At 42.8% G+C, this 25,556-nt stretch overlaps 1 protein-coding gene across 4 annotated transcripts in view; it reads right to left on the bottom strand.

The window, feature by feature from the left end:
• KIAA1614 (KIAA1614 ortholog) overlaps nt 1-20,973 on the bottom strand; it is an 84,212-nt gene extending 63,239 nt beyond the window's left edge. The window contains exons 1-3 of one of the 4 annotated variants that reach the window (XM_061634261.1): nt 20,817-20,973; nt 5,131-6,117; nt 2,804-2,867 (exon numbers count right to left, since the gene is read on the bottom strand). In XM_061634261.1, coding sequence (XP_061490245.1) covers nt 2,804-2,867; nt 5,131-6,091 — 1,025 coding nt within the window. In that variant the 5' untranslated portion in view covers nt 6,092-6,117; nt 20,817-20,973. Of the gene's footprint in view, nt 1-2,803; nt 2,868-5,130; nt 6,118-10,763; nt 11,646-20,816 lie in introns of those variants that run through there. The other 3 variants (XM_061634262.1, XM_061634260.1, XM_061634259.1) reach the window with 3 other exon arrangements.
• Between the last annotated feature and the right edge of the window lie 4,583 nt (nt 20,974-25,556).

The following is a 25,556-nucleotide window of genomic DNA, read 5'->3' as shown; positions in this document are numbered from 1 at the left end:
ATACGGCTTAGGTCCAGGCTATTTATCAGACCGTATCTCCCTGTATGAGCCTGCCCAGGCCCTGAGATCCTCAGGAGAGGCCCTTCTCTCAATACCCACGTCTTCCCAAGTACGACTAGTGGGGACGCGAGATAGGGCCTTTTCGGTGGCTGCCCCTAGGCTTTGGAATTCCCTTCCTAGGGAGGTAAGAATGATCCCCTCTTTGCAGTCCTTCCGCCGACAAGCAAAGACCTTCCTATTCCAACAAGCCTTTGGCATTGAAGGCTACGGATAGGGCGTGAAGGGTGCTGCGTTGCTCATGTCTATTATATCATTTTTAAACAAGTCTGAACTGTTTTAGCTATATGTGTGTATGGTTTTAATATTGGAAGTAGTTTAATCTTATTTTAATGTAGATTTTATATGTTTTTAATTATATGTATTTTTAACTGGAAGCCGCCATGAGTTCCAGTTTTTGGAAAAATGGCGGGGTATAAATAAAGACAATAATAGTAATAACAACTTCTTTAGCAAACACAGCACTGAATGTTATCTTGTATTATGGGGAATTTGTTCTTGGGTAAAAGGTAAGATCCTGCAGTGGGGGCCCTCTAACACAACGGTACAAAACAAATAACAGCAGAATCAAGTTAAAACATGACATGCTCTCAAGAATATCCAGAACTGCTATCATCCTGAATTGACAGCCCTGGTTATAGAAGGAGTTTCAGAAGATTTAGCGCTGGAGAAGGATTCCAGGAGCGAGAAAGAGGCAAAGAGAAGGCCAGAGGCTTGCTCCTGCTCCTTCCACGCAAGGCTGTCGACCACCAACTGACCTGTGGAAAAGATCCCAATCAGGTTTTATGTACTGATTTATTAGTATTATTGAATTTGGTTTTTACTTGTAAGCTGCCTTGGAATGATTTGTATCCTTAAATGTGGGGTGTAAATGAATAAAATAAATAACACGTACATGCTTGCAGTGATTTCTAGAATTCAGGCAACTTGTCTCTTAAATGATAAACATGCAGAATTACTTAACCTCATGAGAGTTGGTGTAGTGTAGCAGCTAGGAGTTAGGACAGGGGTCATTATCCTTTCTGGGCAAATGGGCACATTTGGAATTTTGGAGAAAGTACCGTGGGGTACCCGTCTCAAAATGACTTCCAATAGTGGGTGGGAATGGCATCACACAATATGGCTACCATGGTGTGTGGTATAGCACAATATGACTGCCATACCTAAAAGAGCAGAAAAAGAGACAGATCCACAAAACTGTGCATCCTTCTTCAATCTATATCAGCCACAACTGCAGTCACTTGCAGAGAAAAACTCTTTGCACCTCTCCTCAGTTCAGAACGGAAGGGAGGGTGCGCATCCAATCCTATCATCCAGTGAAATGTAGGCATGTTTAACAGGATGTATTCAATGTAGGAGAAGCCAAACTATTGCAAACAGGAACTGAGCAGGGAGATCAAACAGTGGCTGTGTACAAACCATATATTTAAAGCAATGGCCTTCCCCATTGTTAAGGATGCTGGGAATTGCAGCTCTGTGAAGGATAAACTACAGTGCCCGAGATTCTTTGAGGGAGGTAATGTGCTTTAAATTTATGGTGTGTACACAGCCTAAGTCTCATATATTGGAGAGGGAATATTTACTGAGACTTTTCGTGAATGACATAGGAGATACTGGCGGGAACACTTGACACCCACAGGTTCCAATATTATAGTTTATGTTTATTTCATCTATCAACTAACTATGGTGACCTTTAGCAAACCACCATCTCTTAATGTCAGTCCTCAACAGCTGCGATATAAGGATAAATGCTGATGTACCTTACAAAGATTACTGAGCATGCATGCAAAGCACTTTGCGCACTCAAGAGCATAAAGGTATCAAGGACTGCCCAGTCTATGCATGACAGCAAGAACTCAGAAAAGACGTTAAATGGAAAACTGACAGAGTGTCTATAGAAGATTGGCTTAACTAGGAGTATAGAATACAAGCTCCATGGCCAGTTTAACAGACTTAAAAAGAAAATGAAATATGTTAATTTACTTGAAAGAACATGGTTTCAACTCTTAAATGTATAAAATTTGAGATATGGAAAAACAGTTAAGAGATCTTGCAGAATTAACACCATGTGTGAGCTGTGTTATAAAATTTGATTACATTATTATAAAGGAAAGTTATATGTATTTGCATTTGAAAATTTTTAATCAGATTTTCCGAGACATAAATGCTAAATATTATTACATGCCCTGTGTTATTCAAATCATCACCCCCTCCTCAATTTCACATTGCTTCAGCCTTCAAATAAGCCTTCAATGGAGGTTCACAAATCGGAGATGAGAGTCAGCTAAAAGGTTGGCATCTGAGGGTATGTTGTTCACCCTTTGACCCACCCAAATTCCCTGTTGCCTTCTATCTTTCTAGGCAGACCAGTTTCTTTTTCTTGTTTAGCTTTAACTACTAAATGAGAAGAGGGCATTTCAAGCTCTGGGGTCATCCTAGAGGCAGACCAAAGGATGAGGCAGAAGTGAACATAATACTGGATAGCAAGACCAATGACCTGGAGCTTTCTATCTGCCTGCAGAGTTGCCTCTACATGAGCTGAAGCCAACAGGACAAACTTCTTTCTGCACTGGATCTGATACAAATGTTCAGCCCAGACGTGGGGGGGAGCAGGACTGTTTCCAACGAATATGCTACACCTAGTTAGAAATGGCTACCAGCGTTTTCGGATTGTGTCTCCTTGTCTTAGAAGGAAAATAAGGACATTTTGCCCCCTACCCTCAACTTATCAGCTCTGAACTCTTACCGGAAGCCTTCAGAATCCTGTAAAGAGACTCCAGAATCCCAGTCTACATCATTTGCCAGGATCTCTGTAGACATATGAAATGAGAAATGCGTAATAAATTGTATATATCTTAGCAACATGAAATGCAGTGGGGTATGTGTGAAAGCATGCATCTCTAGGACAAAAATAACTGTTTACCTTCAGTGCCCCTAAACCCCAATGTTTTGTGTCTGATTCTGCACTTAATGGGCATATCTAGCCAGTGAGCTTGATCCCATATAGGTTTAAAAAGTACTTACTGGTATTGTTACATATTTTGCTTATTTTTTAAGTATGTGTATTGCAAAAGAGCAAAAAAAAATTTTAAAAATGTGTTTCTCTCCCCTCCCCCCCGCCATGTAAAGCAGTGAGTTTCTATGACAATTTAATGACAGAGTACAGGGAGATAAAGTGTCTGAGAAGACAACCAAATGCTCAGAGACTCGTAAACATCTAATAACATTTAATATCATAATAAGCAGCTGCCAGAATACCACTTAAGGCATTCCGTTTTTTGGCGAGTCTGAAAGAGACGTAGTAACCAGAACCACCAGAGAGGCACACCTGGTTAAGTTAACTAGTTAAGCCAACTAGGTGTTGACAAAAAGTTTAGCTAGTCACACTTGGTGTCTCTGGCTGATGGCACGGAGAGGCAGCAGAGAGAAGGCAGTTGATAAAGCCACGGGAAATACCCCCTTCTCTGATAAGAAAATGTATAAAAATCCAAGCCTCACGAGGCTTGGTAGCCATCTCCGTCTGGAGGTGGGTCGAAGAATGCAGGAATGATCACCATACATATAAGGACTCTGAGTACAGTAGGGCCCCGCTTTACAGCAATTCGCTAATAGGTCTCAATTAGACGCAATTAGACTAAAGCCCCACTCATACGGCGCTTGTTCCGCTTTTACAGTAGTTTTCGGGCATCGAGCGCCATTCTATTCAATGGGTTCCACTTTACAGCGGTTTTCACTTTACAGCGGGGGTCTGGAACGTAACCCGCCGTATGAGTGGGGCCCTACTATAGATAGGGATAAAAGGAGAAAGCAATAATCCTTGACCCTGTGCGTTCATAGGAAAGAGGGCCGGCCTTGTTGGTATCACCAAGCATAATTTCTCTAGGCCACGTACAAACTTGTAAAATATCTTGTCTGTTTTGAAAAAAAGGGCTATCAATTTGTGTTCTTCAAATACTTTTGCTTAAGCACCTTATCTTTCTGGCTGTCTGATTTGTACTCATGGCAAAAATGTATACTAATTATTCCATGAGTGATAAATGTTAAGAAACTGCTCCCAGCCTCTTGGATGACTGCTGCACTCTGAAGACCAGAGGTCTAATTCATTTACTCACATATGTTCTGAGGCCTGCATATCCTATCAACAGCCTTAGCTCCCACTGCCCTGGAACCTCAGTGTCCCTGATTATTATGGGACTTGTCTCTCCCTCTTGCCACCAGTCATCTGCCACAACCTGTTGGTTCCTCCTGCCAACACAAAGAAAATGCCAGCTGGTACTAAGGAACTCTGGGACTTGTACTTTTTGTAACAGCACGTGCTTGCTACTAGCCTCGGGAGGGTGCCTCCTACTGACATCAGAGGGAGATGCCTTCCTGGGCTAACAGCAGGAGGGGGGGCATTTTTGACAGGATTGCAGCAGGGAAAAAAGGGGTCAAAACTATTCCCCCACACACGCACAATGGTGTCCTGACAAAAATGCTCCCATCCCTACTCTTATTTATTACAAAAACACAGACAAGGATGCTAACAACACTTTTAGCATGATGTCTAATTTGGTCCTGAGGTCACAGGCACAGAGGGAGAGGAGTCAGTGGCATCAACAAGGTCTTGGGGTCCTTCTGTGGATTGCAGAATGAGGAAGGGAGAAACAGCAAAAGTTGGGGAGATGGTAGGATTGTTAAACCTCAAGAGGCAGAAGCCGAGCCTAGGACCTAAGGGATGATTCTGGATAGAACAGGGTACGGAGCCTGGCTATACCCTATGCCTTAGGGTGAAGCCCAATGGATATGGGCAGCAAGGGGTGAAGCAAATGATTGTCTCTCCACTCCGTTATCCCGCCCCCTTGATAACGGCCCTTCACTCAGATTTTACTCTTCTTCTTGGAGTAAAAATGCTGGCCATTCTGGAAGATAGGATAGGGAAGAGGTTTGGGGGATGAGGAAGCAAGGATCAAATGGAGAGGGAGGGGGAGATTGGTTATGTTGCACCTCCCTTTCTGAGCTCTTCATCTGTCACCCACTCCCACCACCCAAAGATAGTTCAGTTTCTTCAGCCCCTCCCCCACATGCACATACCATTACTGGGCGCATCATTCCCAAGGCCTGGGGCTTCCTTCTTGTGATGAAGCAGAGTATGCAGGTCCCGGGAAGAATGGCAATTAACCTGTGATGCGTTCAACATCTCCTGCAGCATTGACCGGTTCCTCTCCACTCTCTCTGCCAAGGACAGGGTGCTGGCATTGCTTCTGCCACTGCAGAGACTGTCCCAGCTCTCTGCTCTCCAAAGACAGCCAGCTGTCAGCACCCCACAGGGGTCATCTTCGTGGAGAAAAGAGCTGCTTTCAAAATCCTTAGCCTGAACTAGGTGCTCTTCTCTGCCATTTGCATCTTGGTTGAAGGGAAGGTCCTTTAAGGAGCTGGCCCCACAGAGGTTGTTTTGGGATGCCCTTTTTGCTGCGTTGCCTGAAGAGCCCTTTTCATCTAGCACATTTCTTCCTGGATGCGTCTGGAACTCCTCAGGTGAACTCCAGCTAATGCTTGTACGCTCTTCTACTGCCTTAGGCCCTTTCAGAGGTTCAAAATCATCAATGTACAGTCTTGCAAGTACCAACCCTTGACATTCATCCTGCTTCAGATGTGGGTAGTCAGTGCTGTCCAGCAGCACATCTGTCACGTAGGTGCAGATCTGGGCCTGAGGTTCCACCACAGCATCCTGAGGAACAGGCTCTGTCAGTGGCTTCCCCTTCCGGGTCTTGACCTTCTTCGGAGATGCCCATTCCTGAGGTGCTGCCTCAGCCTGCCTGTTAATGGCGTCCCTCTTCTCTTTCAGAGCTTTAACTTTGGACTCCAGAACAGAAGATATGCCCTTGCTCATGTCCCCCAGCAGCCCCACTTGAACCCAGGCTGGCCCACTGACACAATGATCATTTGTATTTTCTGGGCTCCCAGGGGGCTGTTTGGTTCTAGGAATATTTCTGACACATTGCTTTACGTTGTTCAAAGCTCTTCTCCTTCCAGTAGTGAAACTCCCCTCCATGCTCCCACTTCCAGGAGGTGAGGGACCTGGGGGGAGGGGACACAAGAACAGAAGTCTGAATAAAACCTTCTTCCTTGACAAGAGAACATCCTCTGAGGCGTTATAATAGAATGGACCTACTGCGTCCTCTGGAGAGTAGAGTGTCCAGATGCAAAAGAGGACAGGAATCCTGCATCTTTAATCGTTGTCTAGAAAAGGGAATTATCAACGGTGCAGAAGCCTTGTCCTCTTTTGCATCTGGCCAGCCTAAGAGGAATCCCCAGGTAGGGCTGTATACTCTGCACTAAAATACTATAAACTCTTCAAGGTATCTAAAATTCTGCACAAAATAATCCTATGTAAGTTGTGCAGATTTATGTATTTTATTAATTTTACACAATTTATTCAGCTGTCTCTAATGATGGGGCCAGAAAAGTAGCGTGTAGAGAACTGAAGCCCAACTCCAGATCACTGCCAGGGACGTGTTTACTACATGCCCAAAATCATTAAATGTCTACATCCACATAATCAAGATTTTGTGTCAAGAAACCTGTATACACTATCCCAGGGATCAACAACCTAGTGCCAGTGGGCACAACAGCATCCACAAAGCCCTTTATTGTTGCCCCTAGGCACAGCCCTCACTTTTTTAATTTTAATTTTTGGGCGGGGATGGCAGAACAAGGCAGAACAGTTGCTGGAGCTGGAAGGGTCTGCCCTTTCCATTCTGGTTGGTTTGGAATAAATTTTGGGGGGTGAGAAGTGGCAGAGGTGGCTTCCCTACTTGCCAAGTGGTCCATCCTGGCTGCCTGTTTGCCATGTGGAGGTGGCAGTGGGCACTTACTTCACCCCATAAAGGGGCACTGTGTGCATGATTGAGAGAAATGCACTTGGGCAGAGAGAGTGGGAGAGATGTGTGCATATGCGAGAGAGAGATGTGAGGTTTGAACACGTGGTCTGTGTGTTTGTGTGGTCTGTGAGAGGGAAACATATGTGCAGTCACAGGGGCTTGAAAGTCCGTTTTTCAAATGAAAGCAAAGATTCTCGGAATGTCTCACAGCAAGAGAATAACCCAGTAGGAGGAAGAAGAATTTGGAGGCTTGCTGAGTTACTTATCTTATTCCTTAGGAGCGGTGCAAGCCTTCAAGCCACCCATTCCCTGGCTGATCTGCTGCTGGGATTCCAGCCATAGGGGAATAGGGAGGGGGAAAGTTGACACTTGGAGTTTCCAGCCAGCATGCACCCATGCAAAGGCTTCTAGAGTTCTCCATCAAAATGGTATTGCAAACCCTGCCTAATTTTGATATTATCCTACTGAGAAAGGGGGCAAAATGGAGGTGCTGAATCCCTAGGTAAAGGAATATCCAGCCTGATCACAAATTCTCCCCTGCACCTCTCCCACATCCACAGCCATCTCCAACAAAGTTGGCTTAACAATATTCACAGCATGCTTAAAACATTTGGAATATACTCTGAAGACGACTGTGGGAATGGCTTGTGACAGGTGGGGAGGAGAAAAAAGGAGGAATTAAGAGCTTCTTTCCCATTTGCTCCTGAACTAGGTTGTTATAGCTTTGAAAAAGCAGACAAGCTTGGAAAAGGAGTACCGTGTCCATGGCAACTGGTACTTTCAGCTTCTTCTTTTCAAAAGCATTCAAAATAATAGTTTCCTCATTGGTTTGTACTGTTTCCCATCCACCTGCCTGTTATGCACAGCTTAGATTTAGAACAGGGTAACTTGGTTTAACAGAGAATCTGTCAGGAGGTAAGTCTAAGTTCCATGTTGCAGTAGTTGATTACTATCCCTATTTTTACAGTGGCGAAAACAATGCCCATGTCCACACATCACTACAAACCTCCGCCCCCCCTAACCTTGGGTTACAATATGAAGTGGCTTGTTTTGAAACTAATCATGGTTAGTGCAAACCACAATCCTCTGACTGGATAAAAAACAATAAGCTGAGTTTAAGGGGCATCTAAAGTAAACAACTTCCAAAAACCTCCTCTCAGCTGCGCAGACAGAAAAGTCGGGATAGCGCTGCAGCTCATGGATGTTATATTAGTCATATTCTAGTCTAACAGGTGAACATGGCCAGTGTATGTATATATAGAAACAAAAGAACTGCCTTGCTGGATCTAAGTCCATTTAGTTTAGCATTCTGTTTCCAACAATGACCAGCTTTGGGGACACTTACAAGTAGACCCTGTTTGCCCCCAGGATCTAGTACTCAGAGGCATACTGCTCTGAATACAGAAGAGCCATCCAGCTATAACAACTGATAGCTAGAGAGAGCTGTTCTCTGAATTTGTCTCAACTATTTTAAAAGTATCTATCCCAGTGGCCATCACCACAACATCCTTGTAGCAGTGCATTACACATAAAATCAGCAGCAGTTTCTAGTTAGCAACATGAGAATGGCTGTAAACCAAATATGGGGAATCTTTGCTCTTCCAGATGTTGCTGAACTATAACTCCCATCATCCCTGGCCATTGGATATGCTTGCCAGGGGTGACGGGAGTTGTAGTTCAGCAACATCTGGAGGGACAAAGGTTCCCCATGCCTGCTGTAAACGATTACATGCTCTTGCAGAGGAGCATACCCAAGGAAGGCTGTGATTGCTCATACTACTATGAAATAATTTTGTCAGATTTTGCCCAAGATCCATTGGTTTCAGTGGGAGAATTAAGGACATGATAGATCTCTCCCACTGAGAAATTGGATCTCAAAAAGTGTCTGGCAGATCTCACTAAGGAAATCTTGAGCAGATGGTAGAGATGGCACAAGCATGAGCAAACAAAGGAGTGACGGGCAAGCAAAAAGGATCAAAGGAAAAAGAAGGAAAGGGTAAAAGAATATGATTTTGCAGATGCAGTTTGGTTTTTATACAATGAAGATGCTGGTAGTAACACAAAGATAAACGAGCACTTGAGCCCATGCTATTTTTTTCAGGCTGGAATACAATAGTGAAAGTGCATACACACACTCTCACACATCCTACACACTTCCCTCTTGGGCCCTCTCCAAATAAAAAAGATAGGGGTGGGTGGGAGGAAGGCAGCACAAAAACGTAAGGAGGTTAGAGTAATATTATTCACTAATAGGCAAAAAACCTTGAGGTTTAAGAATGTACCTATAGCCCACAGATATTTCTATCAAACTTTAAAAAGCAGGGAAACTGGACAGCTATGGTGAATGCACCAGGGGAGCAGGAGACCTGAACTCCTCTCTGAGATATTGTACTGCCCTACAAATTGGACAAAATGCAAACACAAGTTGGGTTGGCCTTTCACAGTCCAATCCACTTCCTGTGTAGCTTGGAAGAATTTGGTAACATGTGCCTCTGAACATATGGTGCCCACTGGGGACTTCTCAGGTGGAGAACAGGGTAGTCAACAGTAGGCAGCAATAACAAGTTCTGGTTTTCTCCCCATCTTCCTCCTCCTTTGCAAAGACACTAAGGACACTTAAGCAATGCAATACAAGTATGCAGCAGATATTCAACAGGTGTAGCTTTCTCAAAAATGAAGATTCCACAAAGTTTGGGAGCCTGCTCAAGGCACATAAATGTAGGAGAGTGATGATGGAAAATAATAATAATAGTTAACCTTTTGGGGACTTGTTGCCCATTGGTGTATTTATCCAACACCATATCATCTTATGCTGATCTTTGCACAAAAGCCATTTTTTAAAGGATGAGTGGGGCTGAGGAGAGGCTAGTGAGTGAATCCAAAAGGCCATGCAGGCTGGATCCATCCTGCAGGCCCCTGGCACAGTGGAACAGGTAAAGCACAGCTGCCCACAAATGAATGTTCACAATAGATTCATTCCTATCTAGAGTTACCAATTCAATAGTAACAGTCAAATTCGTCTACTGTAATGTGCTCTCCGTGGGGCTTCCATCAAATATTGTTCTGAAACTTCCACTGGTGTAAATGCAGCCGCACAAATACTAGTGGGGGGTGGGCACAAGGTCTGAATACATTGTACCAAATGTGCACTTTAAGTTACTAGTGCTTTTCTAGGCAAAATTCAAGGTGCTGGCATTTCAGGCCAGAATTGGTTTGGGATTGGCTTATCTAACGGATTGCCTTCACCCCTATAACCCTGCTCATTTATTAGGAACAATTACAGAGGTCCTTGTTGAGTGCCCAGAAGTACAGTCAATAAAGTTGGAGGACAGTCTGAAAATGAGGCTGATTACAGGAATTATGCTGGTCCATTTTGAAATAGGGAGCGGGCCCAAAGTCTGTCCACACTTTCGAGCAGCGCTGCCACTCTGCCCAGGAGGAGAAAGAAGCTGCCTTCTCGGGCCAGCTCCAGAGCCTGGCAAGGTGGTTATTGACTAAAGGGGCAGCTCCCTAACAGTGCCACCATTCTCCCTTTGCATAGAGCCCTATAGAAAGCCAGCGCGATGAGAAGGAATTCTTGGTTTTAAACCAACCTTCTTGGAAGTCAAGGGGCCCAGTGATTTCCCTTGCCCGAACCATCCCGCCCCATCATCCCCAATCCTTGAGCTGGCAGCTGCTACCTCACATTCTCCATCTAACTCTCAGCCTCAATTCTAAAAAGTAGGAAACCTTTATACGTGCATGTATTTAAAGGTAAATCAACAAGCAACCACTGGGGACGTGGGGGTCAGTACAAGAGCATCACGTTTACTTCATTCTAGAGACAAACTGATGGATACATACTCACCAAGCCTTCTCAGATCAGCAGCAGTTCACTTCTGTGAGGGAAAGGGGAGGTAGGTACAGTCCCATCAGCACCTGAGTCCAAAACTCAGTTCTGGAAAGACCCATCCAAGGGGGGGGGGGAAGTTTGCGGGAACTGAAGCCAAGGATCCTGGTTGAGCTTGCAGTCATCCCATCTCTTAGAGGCCAAAGAGATCTTGAAGAACGGAGCAGCTAAGAAAGCTCGATGTCTGCTTATCCCCCGCTCCCTCCTTTAGTCCTGATCACCTTTTCCTCAGCAATGCTCAAACTAATGCTTCAAACGAAGACACGCTTCCTCTGCCTCTTTATGGCCCAGAGGAGATGGTTCATATTTTTAAACACACACCCCATACGCGCTTGTGAAATGCGAGCACGAAGGTGCACTGGAGATCAACAGCAAACAAAAGCCGGGAAGCGCAAAGGCTCCACTCCTCAGATGGGGTTTGCAGCTGTGTAAAGAACTCAGCTGAGGGGCGGCCCAAGCGAGCCCAGCTAGGCCTCAGCCCGTCTTTAGGGAAAGCAAAGTTTCCTGCGGTAGCTTTCCAAGCGTCACACCCCTTAAAGATTGCTAGATACAAAGAGAGGAGGAGGAGGAGAGAGAATCCTCTGGTGGGGTTTGAGTAACTTCTCAGCAGCAATGTGACCTCTCCTTCCCCACCGCCGCTCGCCCGCCTGATTCCGCTTTCCCAAGCCAGCCAGCCAGCCAGCTGTGGGAGAGTAAAGCGTTTGCCTTGGGAGCTGGGACTGGCCTCATGCTTGCTGAGCGCTGCATACCAGGGAATCCAACCAGAAATCACTCACCCTAACCACAAGGACAGGCCATTACAGAGGCTACAGGGACCCGTACAGTTGCTATGGCTACGGACCAGCGCAGCCATAGAGGGAGAGGCTGGCGGGTGAGGGAGGGACAAGGCCTTAACGTAGCTGATGAGCAAATGCGATGAAAATACCCAGATTAGCGGGAAACAGTACAGTTCGTAACTTTACACTTCAGGGCCCCGCTCTCTCATAGCCGGCTGGGGGAAAATTTTAGGGAAGGGATGTATGTGGAGGAGAAAGAGAGCAGGAGAGTGAGAAGAAGGGAAGCTAGGCCTGGCTGCCATTCAGGAATGCTCTGTTTAGTCTCCATTTTTGTAGAGTTCGCTAGAATTTAAAACACTTTCAAGATCTGGGAGAGCAACGCGGGATGCAAAAGCAACTCTCCAGGGGACTTTGAGGATTTTAACAGAAGAAAAGTATTGATAGACGCTAAGTTGTGCTTTGACTAAAAGTTCAGGGCTCTAAGGTAACGTGGCACACAACGTTTGGCTAGTTCACAAAACCAGGGTATGGGCTGAAGGCACATAAGGCCACAAATTTGCCGAACCTAAGCAGGTGTGGGTCTGGTCACTGCGTGGGAGACCACCTGCAAATCACATGGAAGCTGTCTTGGGCTTCCTGAGGCAAGAAAGGTGGGATATAAATGTAATAAATAAACCAAACTCTTAGACAGCATTCTTCCAAAACATACTGAAGAAAACGTACACTTCTCTGATCTCTTTCTCTAGGGGGGAATATATTTGGTATCTTCATTTGACATGTGTGTGAAAGTTTTGAAAAGCCTTTAAAATGGAGAAACTTGAAAAAAATCCAGATGCTCCAAATTTTTTAAAAAATAAATCATGTTTTTTAAAAAATCCCACCTTCCCATTAAAGGAAATGCTCAAGGTAGCTTACAATCAGGTTAAACAAATTTGAAAAGCCAGCAACAGCAAAGAAAAGAGGCAGCAGATAAGATATTTCCATTAACAAGTCAAGGAGATTAAAATTAATCATTGGGCACACCAAATTCCTGCCGGAAAATAAATGGTTTTACATAGCAGCATAAGGCCATCAGAGAAGGGGTAAAAGGAAGTTCCAAAGACTACATTAGCAAAGCCAGAGCTAGGAGAGAGAGAGAGATTGAGCAAAAAGCAGCAGGTCAGTAGCAGGGCCTGTGGGAAACTGAAAGGTCAGGAGAAGAATCAGAACAGAGTAAAAGGCAGAACTTGCCAACCATGTTACAGGCTGAGCTTTGTAGAAACAGCCTGAAGAATCTGACTGGCCTCTCAGGTACCAGGACTTAGCTGCACAAGATGGAATAGTGTTACTACATGCCTTTCAACTCTGGCAAAGTTAACAGCTCTTTTCCAAAATCGCTTCCCTCTCTCAGCTGCAGTCTGCAAACAAGCACCAAAAGCAGACACACTGCTAGTTACAGTACTTCTACAATTTTATTTATTTATTTATTCATTATATTTCTATACCGCCCCATAGCCGAAGCTCCCTGGGCGGTTCACAACAAACAGAACATCAATATACAACAAAACCCGATATAAACAATTTAGCACACTCAAATACTAAAATACTAGTATACTAACATACTAAATGTTAAAAAAAAAATAAAGTTAAGATATTAAAATATAAATGTTAAAAAGTTCAAATGAGTTCAAATGAGTTAAAATGCCTGGGAGAAGAGGAAGGTTTTAACCTGGCGCCGAAAAGATAATAGTGTTGGCGCCAGGCGTACCTCAACAGGGAGATCGTTTCACAATTCGGGGGCCACCACTGAGAAAGCTCTTTTTCTTGTTGCCATCCTCCGAGCTTCCCTCTGAGTAGGCACCCGGAGGAGGGCCTTCAATGATGAACGTAGTGTACGGGTAGGTTCATATTGGGAGAGGTGTTCCATCAGGTATCGTGGTCCCATGCCGTGTAAGGCTTTATAGGTTAAAACCAGCACCTTGAATCGAGCCCGGAAACCTATAGGCAGCCAGTGCAAGTGGGCCAGAATCGGTGTTATATGTTCGGACCGCCTGGTCCCTGTTAATAATCTGGCCGCTGCATTTTGCACGAGCTGCAGTTTCCGAACCGTCTTCAAAGGCAGCCCCACGTAGAGCGCATTACAGTAATCTAATTTAGAGGTTACCAGAGCATGAACAACTGAAGTGAGGTTGTCTCTGTCCAGATAGGGGCATAGCTGGGCCACCAACCGAAGTGGATGATATTAGTCAGTGGAATGAAGAGTATTCCATCTCCTTCATTTAAAGCACTTGCTAAGGAAAGAGAACTGAAAGCTACTTGCCAGGACAATCTTCCATGCTTCTGCGTTCTGGTACATGTGGAATTTAGGGCTTATACACAAAATCCATGTTAAAATTCCCTGGTTTTCAAAACCAGCAGGCATATTACAAGGTATATTACAATAAATTCTTAAGCACATTTGGAAGGGACCCCCTAATCCAACCTTTTCCAACTAGTGGGCCACCAGGTGTTGTTGGACCACAATTCCCATCTTTCCTGACCATTGGCAATGCTGGCTGCAACTGATGGGAGTTGTGGTCCAACAACATCTGGTGGCCCACTAGTTGGGAAAGGCTGCCCTAATCCAACCCCCTGGCTCAGTGCAGAATCTGCAATGCAGGATGCAACTCCAGTACCCTGACAGATGGCCATCCAATCTCTACTTAAACACCTCCTGCAAAGGAGAGTTTACCACCTCCCAGTCCATTCCACTGTTGAACAGTTCTTACTATTTGGAAGTTTCTTCTAATGTTTAGTTGAAATCTGCGTCCTTGAAATATACACCTCTTGGTTCTAGTTCTTTGAAGGAACAGAGAGCAAGTCTCCTCCATCTTCTGCTTGACAGTCTTTCAGATATTTTAACACTGCTATCATATCTCCCCTTATTCATTCCAAACCCATTATCCTCCTGGTTGACCTCCTGTAGATATGCTTTGAGTTTATCAATGTCCTTCTTAATATGTGGTTCACAAGCTTAGTACTTCAGATGTGGCTTGATTGACCACCACAGAACAGAGCAATAGAGCCTAATTATTACTTCCCTGGATCCAGGTACTATGCTTCTGTTAATGAAACAAAACATAGCATCTGCACTGCACTCCTGGATCAACTAGGACACCCACCTACTTTTTACATGTGCTGCTGCCAAGATAGGCCTCTTTCTCCACTCTCACCTATTATACATGTGCTTTTAACTTTTTGTACCTAACTGCAGCTTTACATTTATCTCTGTTGAATTTCTTCTTGTTGATTTTGGCTCAGTTTTTCAGGTTGTTAATACAGTTTTGAATCGCATTTCTGTCTTCTGTGCTATTCCTCCCAGCATTGTGTCATCTGCAGATTTGATAAACAGCCCCCTACAGTGTTGTGGATTGCAGTTTTCACCGGTCTCAGCTTACATGGCTAATGGTCAGTGATGATGGGAGTTGTAATACACAACATCTGGAGGTCACCGTGTTGACTGCCGTATATTCTGATGTACCCAACTGCACCATCTAGAACATCTGAGATTCAAACTGCTGCTGAAAAAGCATTATCTCGGGTGTTGTCTCCAATACACACTTTCTCAGTTTAATATTGTCTTCTTCTTACAACAGGCTAACATGAAGTTCAGAACCATTAAGAAGGTGTAATCAGCCTCTAAGTAAATTTTCGATTGGCTGCTTGAACCATTTACATCAGAGATGGAGTTTCTTTAGTCACTGATGCATCCTATCCTTTGTTTAAGGAAGATGTTTTACTTGACTTCCCATAAATATATAAGGCATCCCTTCATTTCCTTTGTCTCCTTGGAACCATCCCATTCAGGTGACTAAATATGAGCTCTGTAAGGACTTACACACAAAACATTTTTCTTGTAAGAACTCTGTACATGTTCTGAAATCAAAGACTACTCAACCAGGTAAAATGTATCTATCTGATTTAGGTTCATTTTTGTATTTCATCTAGAAGTGTCCATGTGTGTGATTTGTTGCTTTCCTTTTTCTCTCTCCTCCCCCTTTTCCCATATAAACTTTCTTTAAAAAAAATATTTCCAATGCTGGGTTTAAAAACCGCCCAAACAGCCATCGCTGGACAGCCTAGTGGTTTTCAGGTTTGGATCAGTGTTTAGTGACAACCTATCAGGATTTCCCACAGGAAATATTTGCAAAAAGGGAACATTCCTCCCATGCCCCCAATCTATCACAGCCTTCTATAAAGTCATTCGTTTTTTTAAAAAATGGCTGTTATTTATTTATAATTAATGTGTTTACAAAATACAAGAGGATAGCTCCCTGCCCAAAGGAGCTTACAATCTGAAGTCCAGCATAGAAGGGAAATAGAGGAAGGGGAGGATAAGTGTAAACATATAAAGACTATATATGGCTGTTTCAGTTGCATGTACAAAGGCTTAGTTACATGTTGGGGCATGGAAACTAGGAGGTTGTGGCTTCACAGAAAAAGTGGGTTAGCCATCTAGACAGATTATAGTAGGGACAAGATTCAAACCAATGCGTGCCTGATTTATAACTAGGCTTCTTAGCCACTGCACTATACCAGTTTTTAAACCAAATAAAAGGGGTAGCTTATGACTACAACTTCCTGTTGGGCAGGGTTGATGGGAGTTGTAGTGCAACAGAGGATACCACATTGACTAACCCCACATTAGTATATAACAGCTATGGAGAATCACCCAAATATTAGTAAACATGGATCTAAAATTTATAAGTGCAGGGAGAGGGCCTTCTCAGTGGTGGCCCCCAAATTATGGAATTATTTTTTTTCATGAGGTGCGCTTGGCGCCAACACTGTTATCTTTTTGGCACCAGGTCAAGACTCCTCTTCTCCCAGGCATTTTAGCATGTGTTCTTAAATTGTTTTTAATTTAAAAAAAATTATTATTTTGTGTTTTAAAATTTGTATATTTGTTTTCAGTGTTTTTAATAGCTGTAAACCACCCAGAGAGCTTTGGCTATGGGGCGGTATATAAATGTAATAAATAAATAAATAATGTGGTCTGCCATCTTTAGTGTTCCTGGTTAAGACTTCCTTGCTATGAGGGTTAACCAGTGGTGTGCTGGAGCCGGCTCGTACGGGCTCGCAAGAGCTGATTGTTAAAGTTTCGAGAATTTTGCGAGCAGGTTGTTAACAGAGGGAGCAGGGGAAGTCTTCTGCTCCTCTGATTGGTGGACGAAAGACATGTGCCAGAAGCATGGGCTTCTGGGCAGAGCTTGGAAAAGTTACTTGTTTGAACTGCAACTCCCATCAGCCCAATCCAGAGTTGTAGTTCAAAAAAGTAACTTTCCCAAGCTCTGCTTCTGGGCAGCGTCGCTCTTCCCTCGTACAGAGGCATGAGGAAGGAAGTGGGGAAAGAGGGAAAAAATGCTACTACGGTGGAGGAAGAAAGCCAGAGGAGAAGGCAGCTGCAGAATGGAAGAGCTGTGGAGGTGAGTGACGATGATGTGAGTGTGTGTTACCCTTTCCGGCTTGCAGGGGTGAACTTTGCACTTGCCCTACTGCCCCCCCTGCTCTTGTGTCTCCCTGTCTGCCCCGCCCCCTGCTCTGTTTCTGTCAACAGCACAAGAAAACTGGGAAATAATGAAACAAGCAATTCCTGTAATTACTGCTGACCTACCCCAACACCAAATTTGTTTTCTGCCTTTTTTGTGACAGGGCTACAAATGACACAGCTCTGTGTAGTTTTAAGAAATATAATTATAGTGATTAGCATTACTCATTTTGAGATGGCAGCAATTCTTTTCATGTACCTTGTCATGTTGTGCTATACAGGACTCTTTTTTTAACCATTCTGGGCCAATCATGCAATGGAAATGTGCATGGTTTGCAATTGTGCTGGGATTGTGGAATATTGCCAGAACCAGAGAGCAAAATCTAGCTGCTGTTAAAGCAATCTTGATAATCTGAGAGTTAGTTTTTTTTTTTTAAAAAAGGGCAGGTTTCTAGAACTAATGGATCTGGTTTCTAACTATTTAATTGACACTGGAAATTGTTTGAAAATAGTAATTTTGACAGTCCTCCTAGGGTCTGTCAACAGGGCTAGCCAACACCGTGCCTTTTCATTGTTTTGTACTAAAACTCCCATGAGCCCCAACCAGCACGGCCAATTGTCAGGGACTATGGGAGATGTAGTCTACACCACCTGGAGGGCACCGTATTGGCTACCCCTTCCCTAGAAACAGTACAAGAAAAATGATTCCGGTACTAATAGGATGAAATGGGTGTGTTTCCCTTGGCTTAGAAGCCCATTTCAGAAGCCATCATATTGGGTGGTATTCAGTTAACACATCTTGTTAATGCAGGGATTTCCAATTGCACAACAAGACTCCCGCCTCAACCCTCTGCATATCCCCCTTTCTCAAATCTGTTCTGGAGGGTTGGGGAAACCCCGACAACAAATTTAAAAGAATGCATGGGGGAAGGAGAGGGGGGACGTCCTATCCTATCGCTCAAGCAAAAATCTTTGCGCTGATGGGACCATGACTAAATACATTGGATACAAGCTATTATGTTAAATAGTGTTGATCATCAGTTCAGAGAAGAGGACATAATGGAAGTCTAGATTTAGTCTTTCCCTTCCCCCCCCTAAATGGACGATAAGTGGTACCAACCATAGCCTGACTGCTTCATTATTGGACTTTATGATTGATGGAAAACGTGCATGTAGCATGCATTTGCATGTGCATTTCCTCTTGTTGGACTGAGTTGAAAGGGAAATGGAGAACTACAAGAAGAAATGCCAATATCCTATGCTAGTGGCAGAATTATTATTCTGTTTTAAAAATCAAGTCTCCAGGTCGTATATGTCAAGCATACCTCAATTAATTTTTGAGACTAAGAAATTTCTCTTTGTGTTCTGTTATTTTATATCTGTGTAATTAAACCTTGATAGTTATTGAAAACTTCCATCCTGATGAATATATTTATTTATTAATAAAAAAATTATATACTGCTGGATTGTAAGAAACCTCTAAGAGTTTTACAAAACACATTAAAATTATCAATAAAACAGTTAAAAACACTTAAAAACATTTTTAAATGAATTAAAAACAGCAACAGACAAAACAAACAGAAACATCAGCATCTATGCATCTGGATAGGCTTGCCTAAACAAAAAAGTTTTAAGCAGGTGCCGAAAAGAATATAACGAAGGCACTTGCCTAATGTCAATGATTAAAAAGAAAGGGCATATTTAATTTGTTGTTATCTTGCAATCATTTATTTCTTTTCTTTTTTGCTCTCTCTTTTAGTTTTGAGTGATTTACATCATGGTCAATTTTCTAATGTAATGCTCTAATTTTAGGCTCCTTGTATGGCTAAAAAACATTGAGGAAGACTGCAGAGTGGTTCTAAGGCAACCACCGTTTGGTATGAGAGTTCAGAAATTTATGTCCCTTCAAGTCGACTACGACTTATGGTGGCCCTATGAATCAGTGACCTCCAAGAGCATCTGTCATGAACCACCCTGTTCAGATCTTGTAAGTTCAGGTCTGTGGCTTCCTTTATGGAATCAATCCATCTCTTGTTTGGCCTTCCTCTTTTTCTACTCCCTTCTGTTTTTCCCAGCATTATTGTCTTTTCTAGTGAATCATGTCTTCTCATGATGTGTCCAAAGTATGATAACCTCAGTTGCATCATTTTAGCTTCTAGCGACAGTTCTGGTTTAATTTGTTCTAACACCCAATTATTTGTCTTTTTTGCAGTCCGTGGTATGCGCAAAGCTCTCCTCCAACACCACATTTCAAATGAGTTGATTTTTCTCTTATCTTCTTTTTTCACTGTCCAACTTTCACATCCACACATAGAGATTGGGAATACCATGGTCTGAATGATCCTGACTTTAGTGTTCAGTGATACATCTTTGCATTTGAGGAACTTTTCTAGTTCTCTCATAACTGCCCTCCCCAGTTCTAGCCTTCTTCTGATTTCTTGACTATTGTCTCCATTTTGGTTAATGACTGTGCCAAGGTATTGATAATCCTTGACAAGTTCAATGTCCTCATTATCAACTTTGAAGTTACATAAATCTTCTGTTATCATTAGTCTTTTTGATGTTCAGCTGTAGTCCTGCTTTTGTGCTTTCCTCTTTAACTTTCATCAGCATTCGTTTCAGACCATTACTGGTTTCTGCTAAGAGTATGGAATCATCTACATATCTTAAATTACTGATATTTCTCCCTCAGTTTTCACACCTCCTTCATCTTGGTCCAATCCCGCTTTCCATATGATGTGTTCTGCATATAGATTAAACAAATAGGATGATAATACACCCCTGTGTCATACCCTTTCTGATGGGGAACCAATTGGTTTCTCCATATTCTGTCCTTACAGTAGCCTCTTGTCCAGAGTATAGGTTGTGCATCAGAACAATCAGATACTGTGGTACCCCCATTTCTTTTAAAACCATTCTGTAGTTTTTAGTGATCTACACAATCAAAGACTTTGCTGTAATTTATAAAGCACAGGGTGATTTTCTTCTGAAATACCTTGGTCCATTCCATTATTCAGCATATGCTTGCAATATGATTTCTGGTGCCTCTTCCCTTTCTAAATCCAGCTTGGATTTTTTCCCCAGAGAGCCGGTTGTTAAACATTTACCAGCACACCACTGTGGTTGTCTTCATCAGGTGTCAAATTGGGCAGGTTAATCAGAATTCATATAATGCTCAGTTGTCATTTTATGCTGAAAACCTTGTTTACAGTTCAAATTTCTTAGCACACATTTTCTCTTTTTATTCTAATACACCTGCAAAAGAGTTACAGATTACCATGGCCTTTTCTAGTGGGAAGGATACATTGGATGTTTACAGAGGGATTTGTTTTAAAATGCAAAATTGTTTTAAGTGTAAGATGACCAAGGGCACAGCAAACTATCAAAGTAAGTTTTTAAAAAATGGATTTCCCCATGGAAAACTTTGTTTCACCAGTGTGTGGTGATGTAAGAGTAAGATTTTGAATTGCAACACAGTACAGAAAGTGCCTGACAATGCACCTCCAACGATAACATTTTTAACTTCTTATATTCTGGGATCAATAGAACAATATCTTCCTATAAAACTTTGCCACAGCATACATCCCCAATTTTTTTTAAAAAAACCTCTCCATGTCTTTCCATATGTAAAGCAGAGGGTTCAATAAGCAATGTTCAGTCTTGTCCTTAGCTTTGGGCTAGGTAGAACCAAATAGTTATAGATGGCTTTAAGGAGCAATTCTTACCTGAATATCAATCATGAGCCATTCCAGTTAAATCCAACCAGAGGTAAATTGACTGGAGTGGGGAATGGAGAGGGAAGGGCAGGGAGAATCTCCCTAAATGAAAGGGAAACCTTCACTCTTCATGCTTGCTGGGTTCGTTGCTTTGTCTGCTGTACCCATCGCTGCAGGGCATCTGTCTCAAGTTGCTGGTTTTAAGCTGTAGCTTTTCATATTCATGATTGGTTTCATAATACTGATCAAAAAAGGAAATCGCTAGGATTATGCAGTTATTTAAATCTTCCTCTGCCCCATCGATGGCTGTTGACTTCAGCACATCAGAAATGTAACACTGGATGTAGCCCATCAAACCTTTGTCTTCTTGAAATGTTCCTCTAACAGCAGCTCCTTCAGAAAAGTCCCAGTAGATTGTGCTGGAAACAAGGCCTGGTTTCTTTTCTTTTTTACTAACTGCAGTAGCAGCAGAATGGAATGTTTCAATTTCCGGTATTCAGCCCATTTTGCAAATCTCATCAGGCTGAAGAAACCCAAGGACTGATTTGTTGTTACTGGAGTTTGCAGAGAAGCTATTTTTGTCAGAGGGCATGTATGAGAGTCTAATGGGGAAGATTACAACAATTTTCAGAGGAGTTGTGTTGCTCTGTAATTTAAATCTGGCACCGATAAGATAGATAACCTCCCTATATATATAAAAAATAAGGCAAGCATTTGGTCTTGCAATACTTGTACCATCACTTTTTTGCAGCACTGAAGCATACTGATGGAAAAAGACAATTCACTACATGGGTACTTTTGCATAGAAGCTGTCTGCCAGATTTATTTTTCTTCTCATCCAATTTTATCACTCCATTCCAAATTTTATATTTTTACATCCATGATACACATCAGCGTGCATTGCATGTCTGCAAGTGCCTATTTTGTCAATGCAGAGATCCTTCCCCTTTCTCCATGCTTCCCAATCACTACCTATCATGCTTCACTAAGCATACACAAAATGGAAATGGACCGCCTTCAAGACGATCCCAACTTATGGCGACCCTACGAACAAGGTTTTCATGGTAAGTGGTATTCAGAGGGGGTTTACCATTGCCTCCCTCTGAGGCTGAGAGACAGTGACTGGCCCAAGGTCACCCAGTGAGCTTAGTGGCTGTGTGAGGATATGAACCCTGGTCCCCCAGGTCGTAGTCCAACACCTTAACCACTACACCATGTATGTTCTCTGGCATACACAAAAATGAGTTTTTGTAATTGCTCAGCCACAAGACGTGTTTGATGTACAATTGGTGTACATCACTCTTGCTGCACCTGCAGGGTCCCCCCCCCTTTTAAATAGAAGCTGGGCAGGATTTGCACACTATTGCCAATTGTTAGGTCCAAACCAACACTATCAACAAGCCAGCCTGGGATGTTTTGTAGAACTGCTCCTCTCCCTTGCTTGGCACAGCAGAATGAGCGAGAGCTTGGGACTGTGTGTCAAAGGACGAAGAGCTCACTTGTCCAATGGTATCACGTTTTGCAGCAGTCTGGAAAAGGAGGGAGAGTCCTTGTAGGCAGGGGGGCTTCACATTCTTCCTTCCCCCACCTGCTGCCCTCTCACTTTTACAGACTTAGCACACCTAACCCACCCTTATAAGTGGTAGTGGTGCCATCCTGCCAGTTGCATGAGATAGAAGATCAGACTTTGTTTCCACAAGGTTCCTGGGATGGAGGTGGAGTTGCAGGGAAATCCCATTACACTCCAAGGGCCTTTGATGCCTCATCTTCTTCACTGTGAGCTTCCCAAATGACTCAGAAGGGGTGTAGAAGTGTCAGGAGTCATTTTTTCTTAATACCCCTGGGATGTGCACCAACAAAAAGCAACAAAATTCTGGGCTAGGCTTTCTGATGGTATGCAAGTCTCACTCCAATACTAAGAATGAGAGAAATTAAACTTCTATCCACAGGAAGATTACTATCTCCCTTCCCATTGAAGCAAAAGCAAAAACCTTACCATGGTTGGTCCCAGAAATAAAATGGGTCAGGTGTGCTCAGTTTTGCTAAAATGGAACCAAGGAGGCATGGCAACACACTGCTAAGAAATGTCACATCACACAGATAATCTCCAAAGATTGAATAGTTCTCCTTTGAAACAGCCACCCCTTTGCAGTTGTATTAATACACACTATGTGTAATGGCCAGCTTTGATCATGCTTCTGGTCCCATCAGCCCTCCCTGTACAAACTGTTGTGCAGATGGGGGAGGGGTCTATGTACTTAGGGATGTTTAGATTAATATAATTCTTGGTGTTGATATTAATCTAAGCCTCCACATCAGTGTATTAGCTGTGGGTAGTGGGGAAGCAGTAGTTACCCTACCAGCATTTAACGATTTCTCAAAGGAATTTAATTAGGATCCAACAGATGGGATTACTGTTCAGTCCTTATGTTCCCACACTGCCTGGTTTGCCTCCACTCCAATGTCCAATTAACACTGGGAAAACTGTGCATTCTGATAACCTCCTCATGATTAAAAGGAGTGTGCTGCATTTGAGAATGACACTCTAATCCAGGTCTCAGAACTGTCTCTCCTAATGCAAAGGGCTATTTCAAAAACAGCATGACAATAAAACCAAACAATAGGGAGCCAAAGACATTAACCATTCCATAACAAGCATACCTGGCTGGATGTGTGTATGAACCCGTTTGTTGCATTTCCATTTTACATAGTTAGGTGTACACTTAATCTCTGGTATACACTTAACTTGTGAAACAGAGATTTGATTTCCTGCCCAGTTACCAATAAGAATTGCAAACCCTGCCTACAATAATATGTAAGTATTATAGGGAACAGGCTGTAGATAAGCAACAAAGTAAGTATGAATGGAGCCCAGAACTAGCAATGCTTGCAAAGCCATTTTCTCCCCTCAGTGTGGGGAGAGAAAGATTATGATAAGTGCATAAGTGCATAACTGCTGGATCATCCTAAAGGCCCATCTAGCACAGCTTCCCATTATCACAGTGGGTACCCAGCTACCTATGGGAAGCCTGCAATCAGGACTTGAGTGTGCTTTTCCTGCTTGTAATTCCTCGCAACTAGTAGTCAGAGGCATAGTGCCTCCAACAGTGATCAGCATCAAACTTTGTGAGCCCAGTTCTAATCTTACAACTGCTGTAGTAACATTTGAACCTGGGAGATTGTATTGCTGGATATTGACAAGGAAGTAACCATGCTTTGGTCTCACATGTGATGTCCCAGATTCAAATATCATGGCATATATAATGGAAGTGGCATGGGACGGAGCTGCAGGAGAGCACCAACACCGAGTTGCTCATGTAACACAAGTACAACATTAGTTGTCCAAACCCTAAAGTCCAATGTCACCAGCTTTTTATGTTTAACAAAACATGGCACAGAAAAGTATTCTTTTGTGGAAGAGCATCTGCTCAGGTTCAGTTCCCATCTCCAAGTAGGGCTGGGAGAGATCCCTGTCTGAAACTGCAGAGCTGCTGCCAGGCAGTGTAGACAATACTGAGCTAGATGGACCAGTGATCTGATTCAGAATGAGACAACTTCCTAGATGATATGAAGTTTTGTTCTGTTTTTATCAAGTTTTTAGGAAATGTTTATTGAATGTCATTGTTGTATTTTTAATGTTTTTATGTAAACTGCTTAGAGATTTATTAATTGTATAAATACATGAAAGCAAACTTATGATGTGCAAGGTCCTCTGAATTAACAGATGTATGTTTGAAAATGTTTTATGTTCTTGTGTAAGTCCTATCCAGGTACATAGGACATTCTAGAATAATCTATTCCCAGGTGGATTGGAGCCACTGTGATTAATGTTTATATGTTCCAGGACAAAGTTGTGCAAGAGGGACACATACACAAATCGCAAAGCAACAAAACAGGCAAGAGGTTATTGGAAAACAAAGCTTGTAATAATGAAAAAGACAGATTAATAAACCAACCACTTTTTTCCTTTTAAAAACACAAAGCACATTAACTCTTTTTGTACGACCACCTAGGAACTATGAAACAGTACCACATTGTGCATTTTTAAACCTACTTATCAAGAAAGTTAATTCCACACTTCATTAGTCTTATATCCATGGGGGGGTAGAGAAGGGAGAAGAAAACAGCTAATAGCGCAGTCACGGATAACATCATCATGAGTCCAATCAAGCAGCAAATCTTTGTCCTCGCCTTTTCCACTGAGCCAAAACAAGTGGAGAAGGAGATAGAGAAAGGAAGAAAGTAAAGAGAAAAGCACCCACAAAAGGACTAAATCACATTTCATAGTTACTTTTGACACCTACAGCTCAGGGCTTCATAGTATATAATCATCATTTAGACCAACACACTGGAAGGGTGGAAAGGAATGGGAATGAGGAAGAACAGGGCAAAGGTGTGAGTGAAAAGGCAAGATCATTGCCACCTCCAAGCACCATCAGAAGAATCTACAGTATGAAGCGAAAAGCTAAACACGTTGGAGATTTATAGTGTCGAATGGCAAACGGCCCACCTACTGGCCTGTATGGACACAAGAGGGATTAAATTTTCAGTCTAATTATCAACCCTGCAGCTCCCTTTACCCACAGTAGTGCAAAAAAAAAAAGTGGTATCTCAGACAAGACTTGGGAGGATTATCCAATTACACATTCTGCAGTTAAAAATGCCAAAATTCCTTTAGCAGCCTGGTTGCTTTTTGTTATAGCATTACTGGAGTAGGTTCATCACTCTTGTCTCAGGATGTGACACTTC

Source organism: Rhineura floridana, chromosome 6 (assembly GCF_030035675.1).
Source record: "Rhineura floridana isolate rRhiFlo1 chromosome 6, rRhiFlo1.hap2, whole genome shotgun sequence".
Taxonomy (NCBI): Eukaryota; Metazoa; Chordata; class Lepidosauria; order Squamata; family Rhineuridae; genus Rhineura; species Rhineura floridana.
The sequence above is the reverse complement of the archived record's forward strand: the minus strand, read 5'-3'. Positions and strand labels throughout refer to the sequence as shown.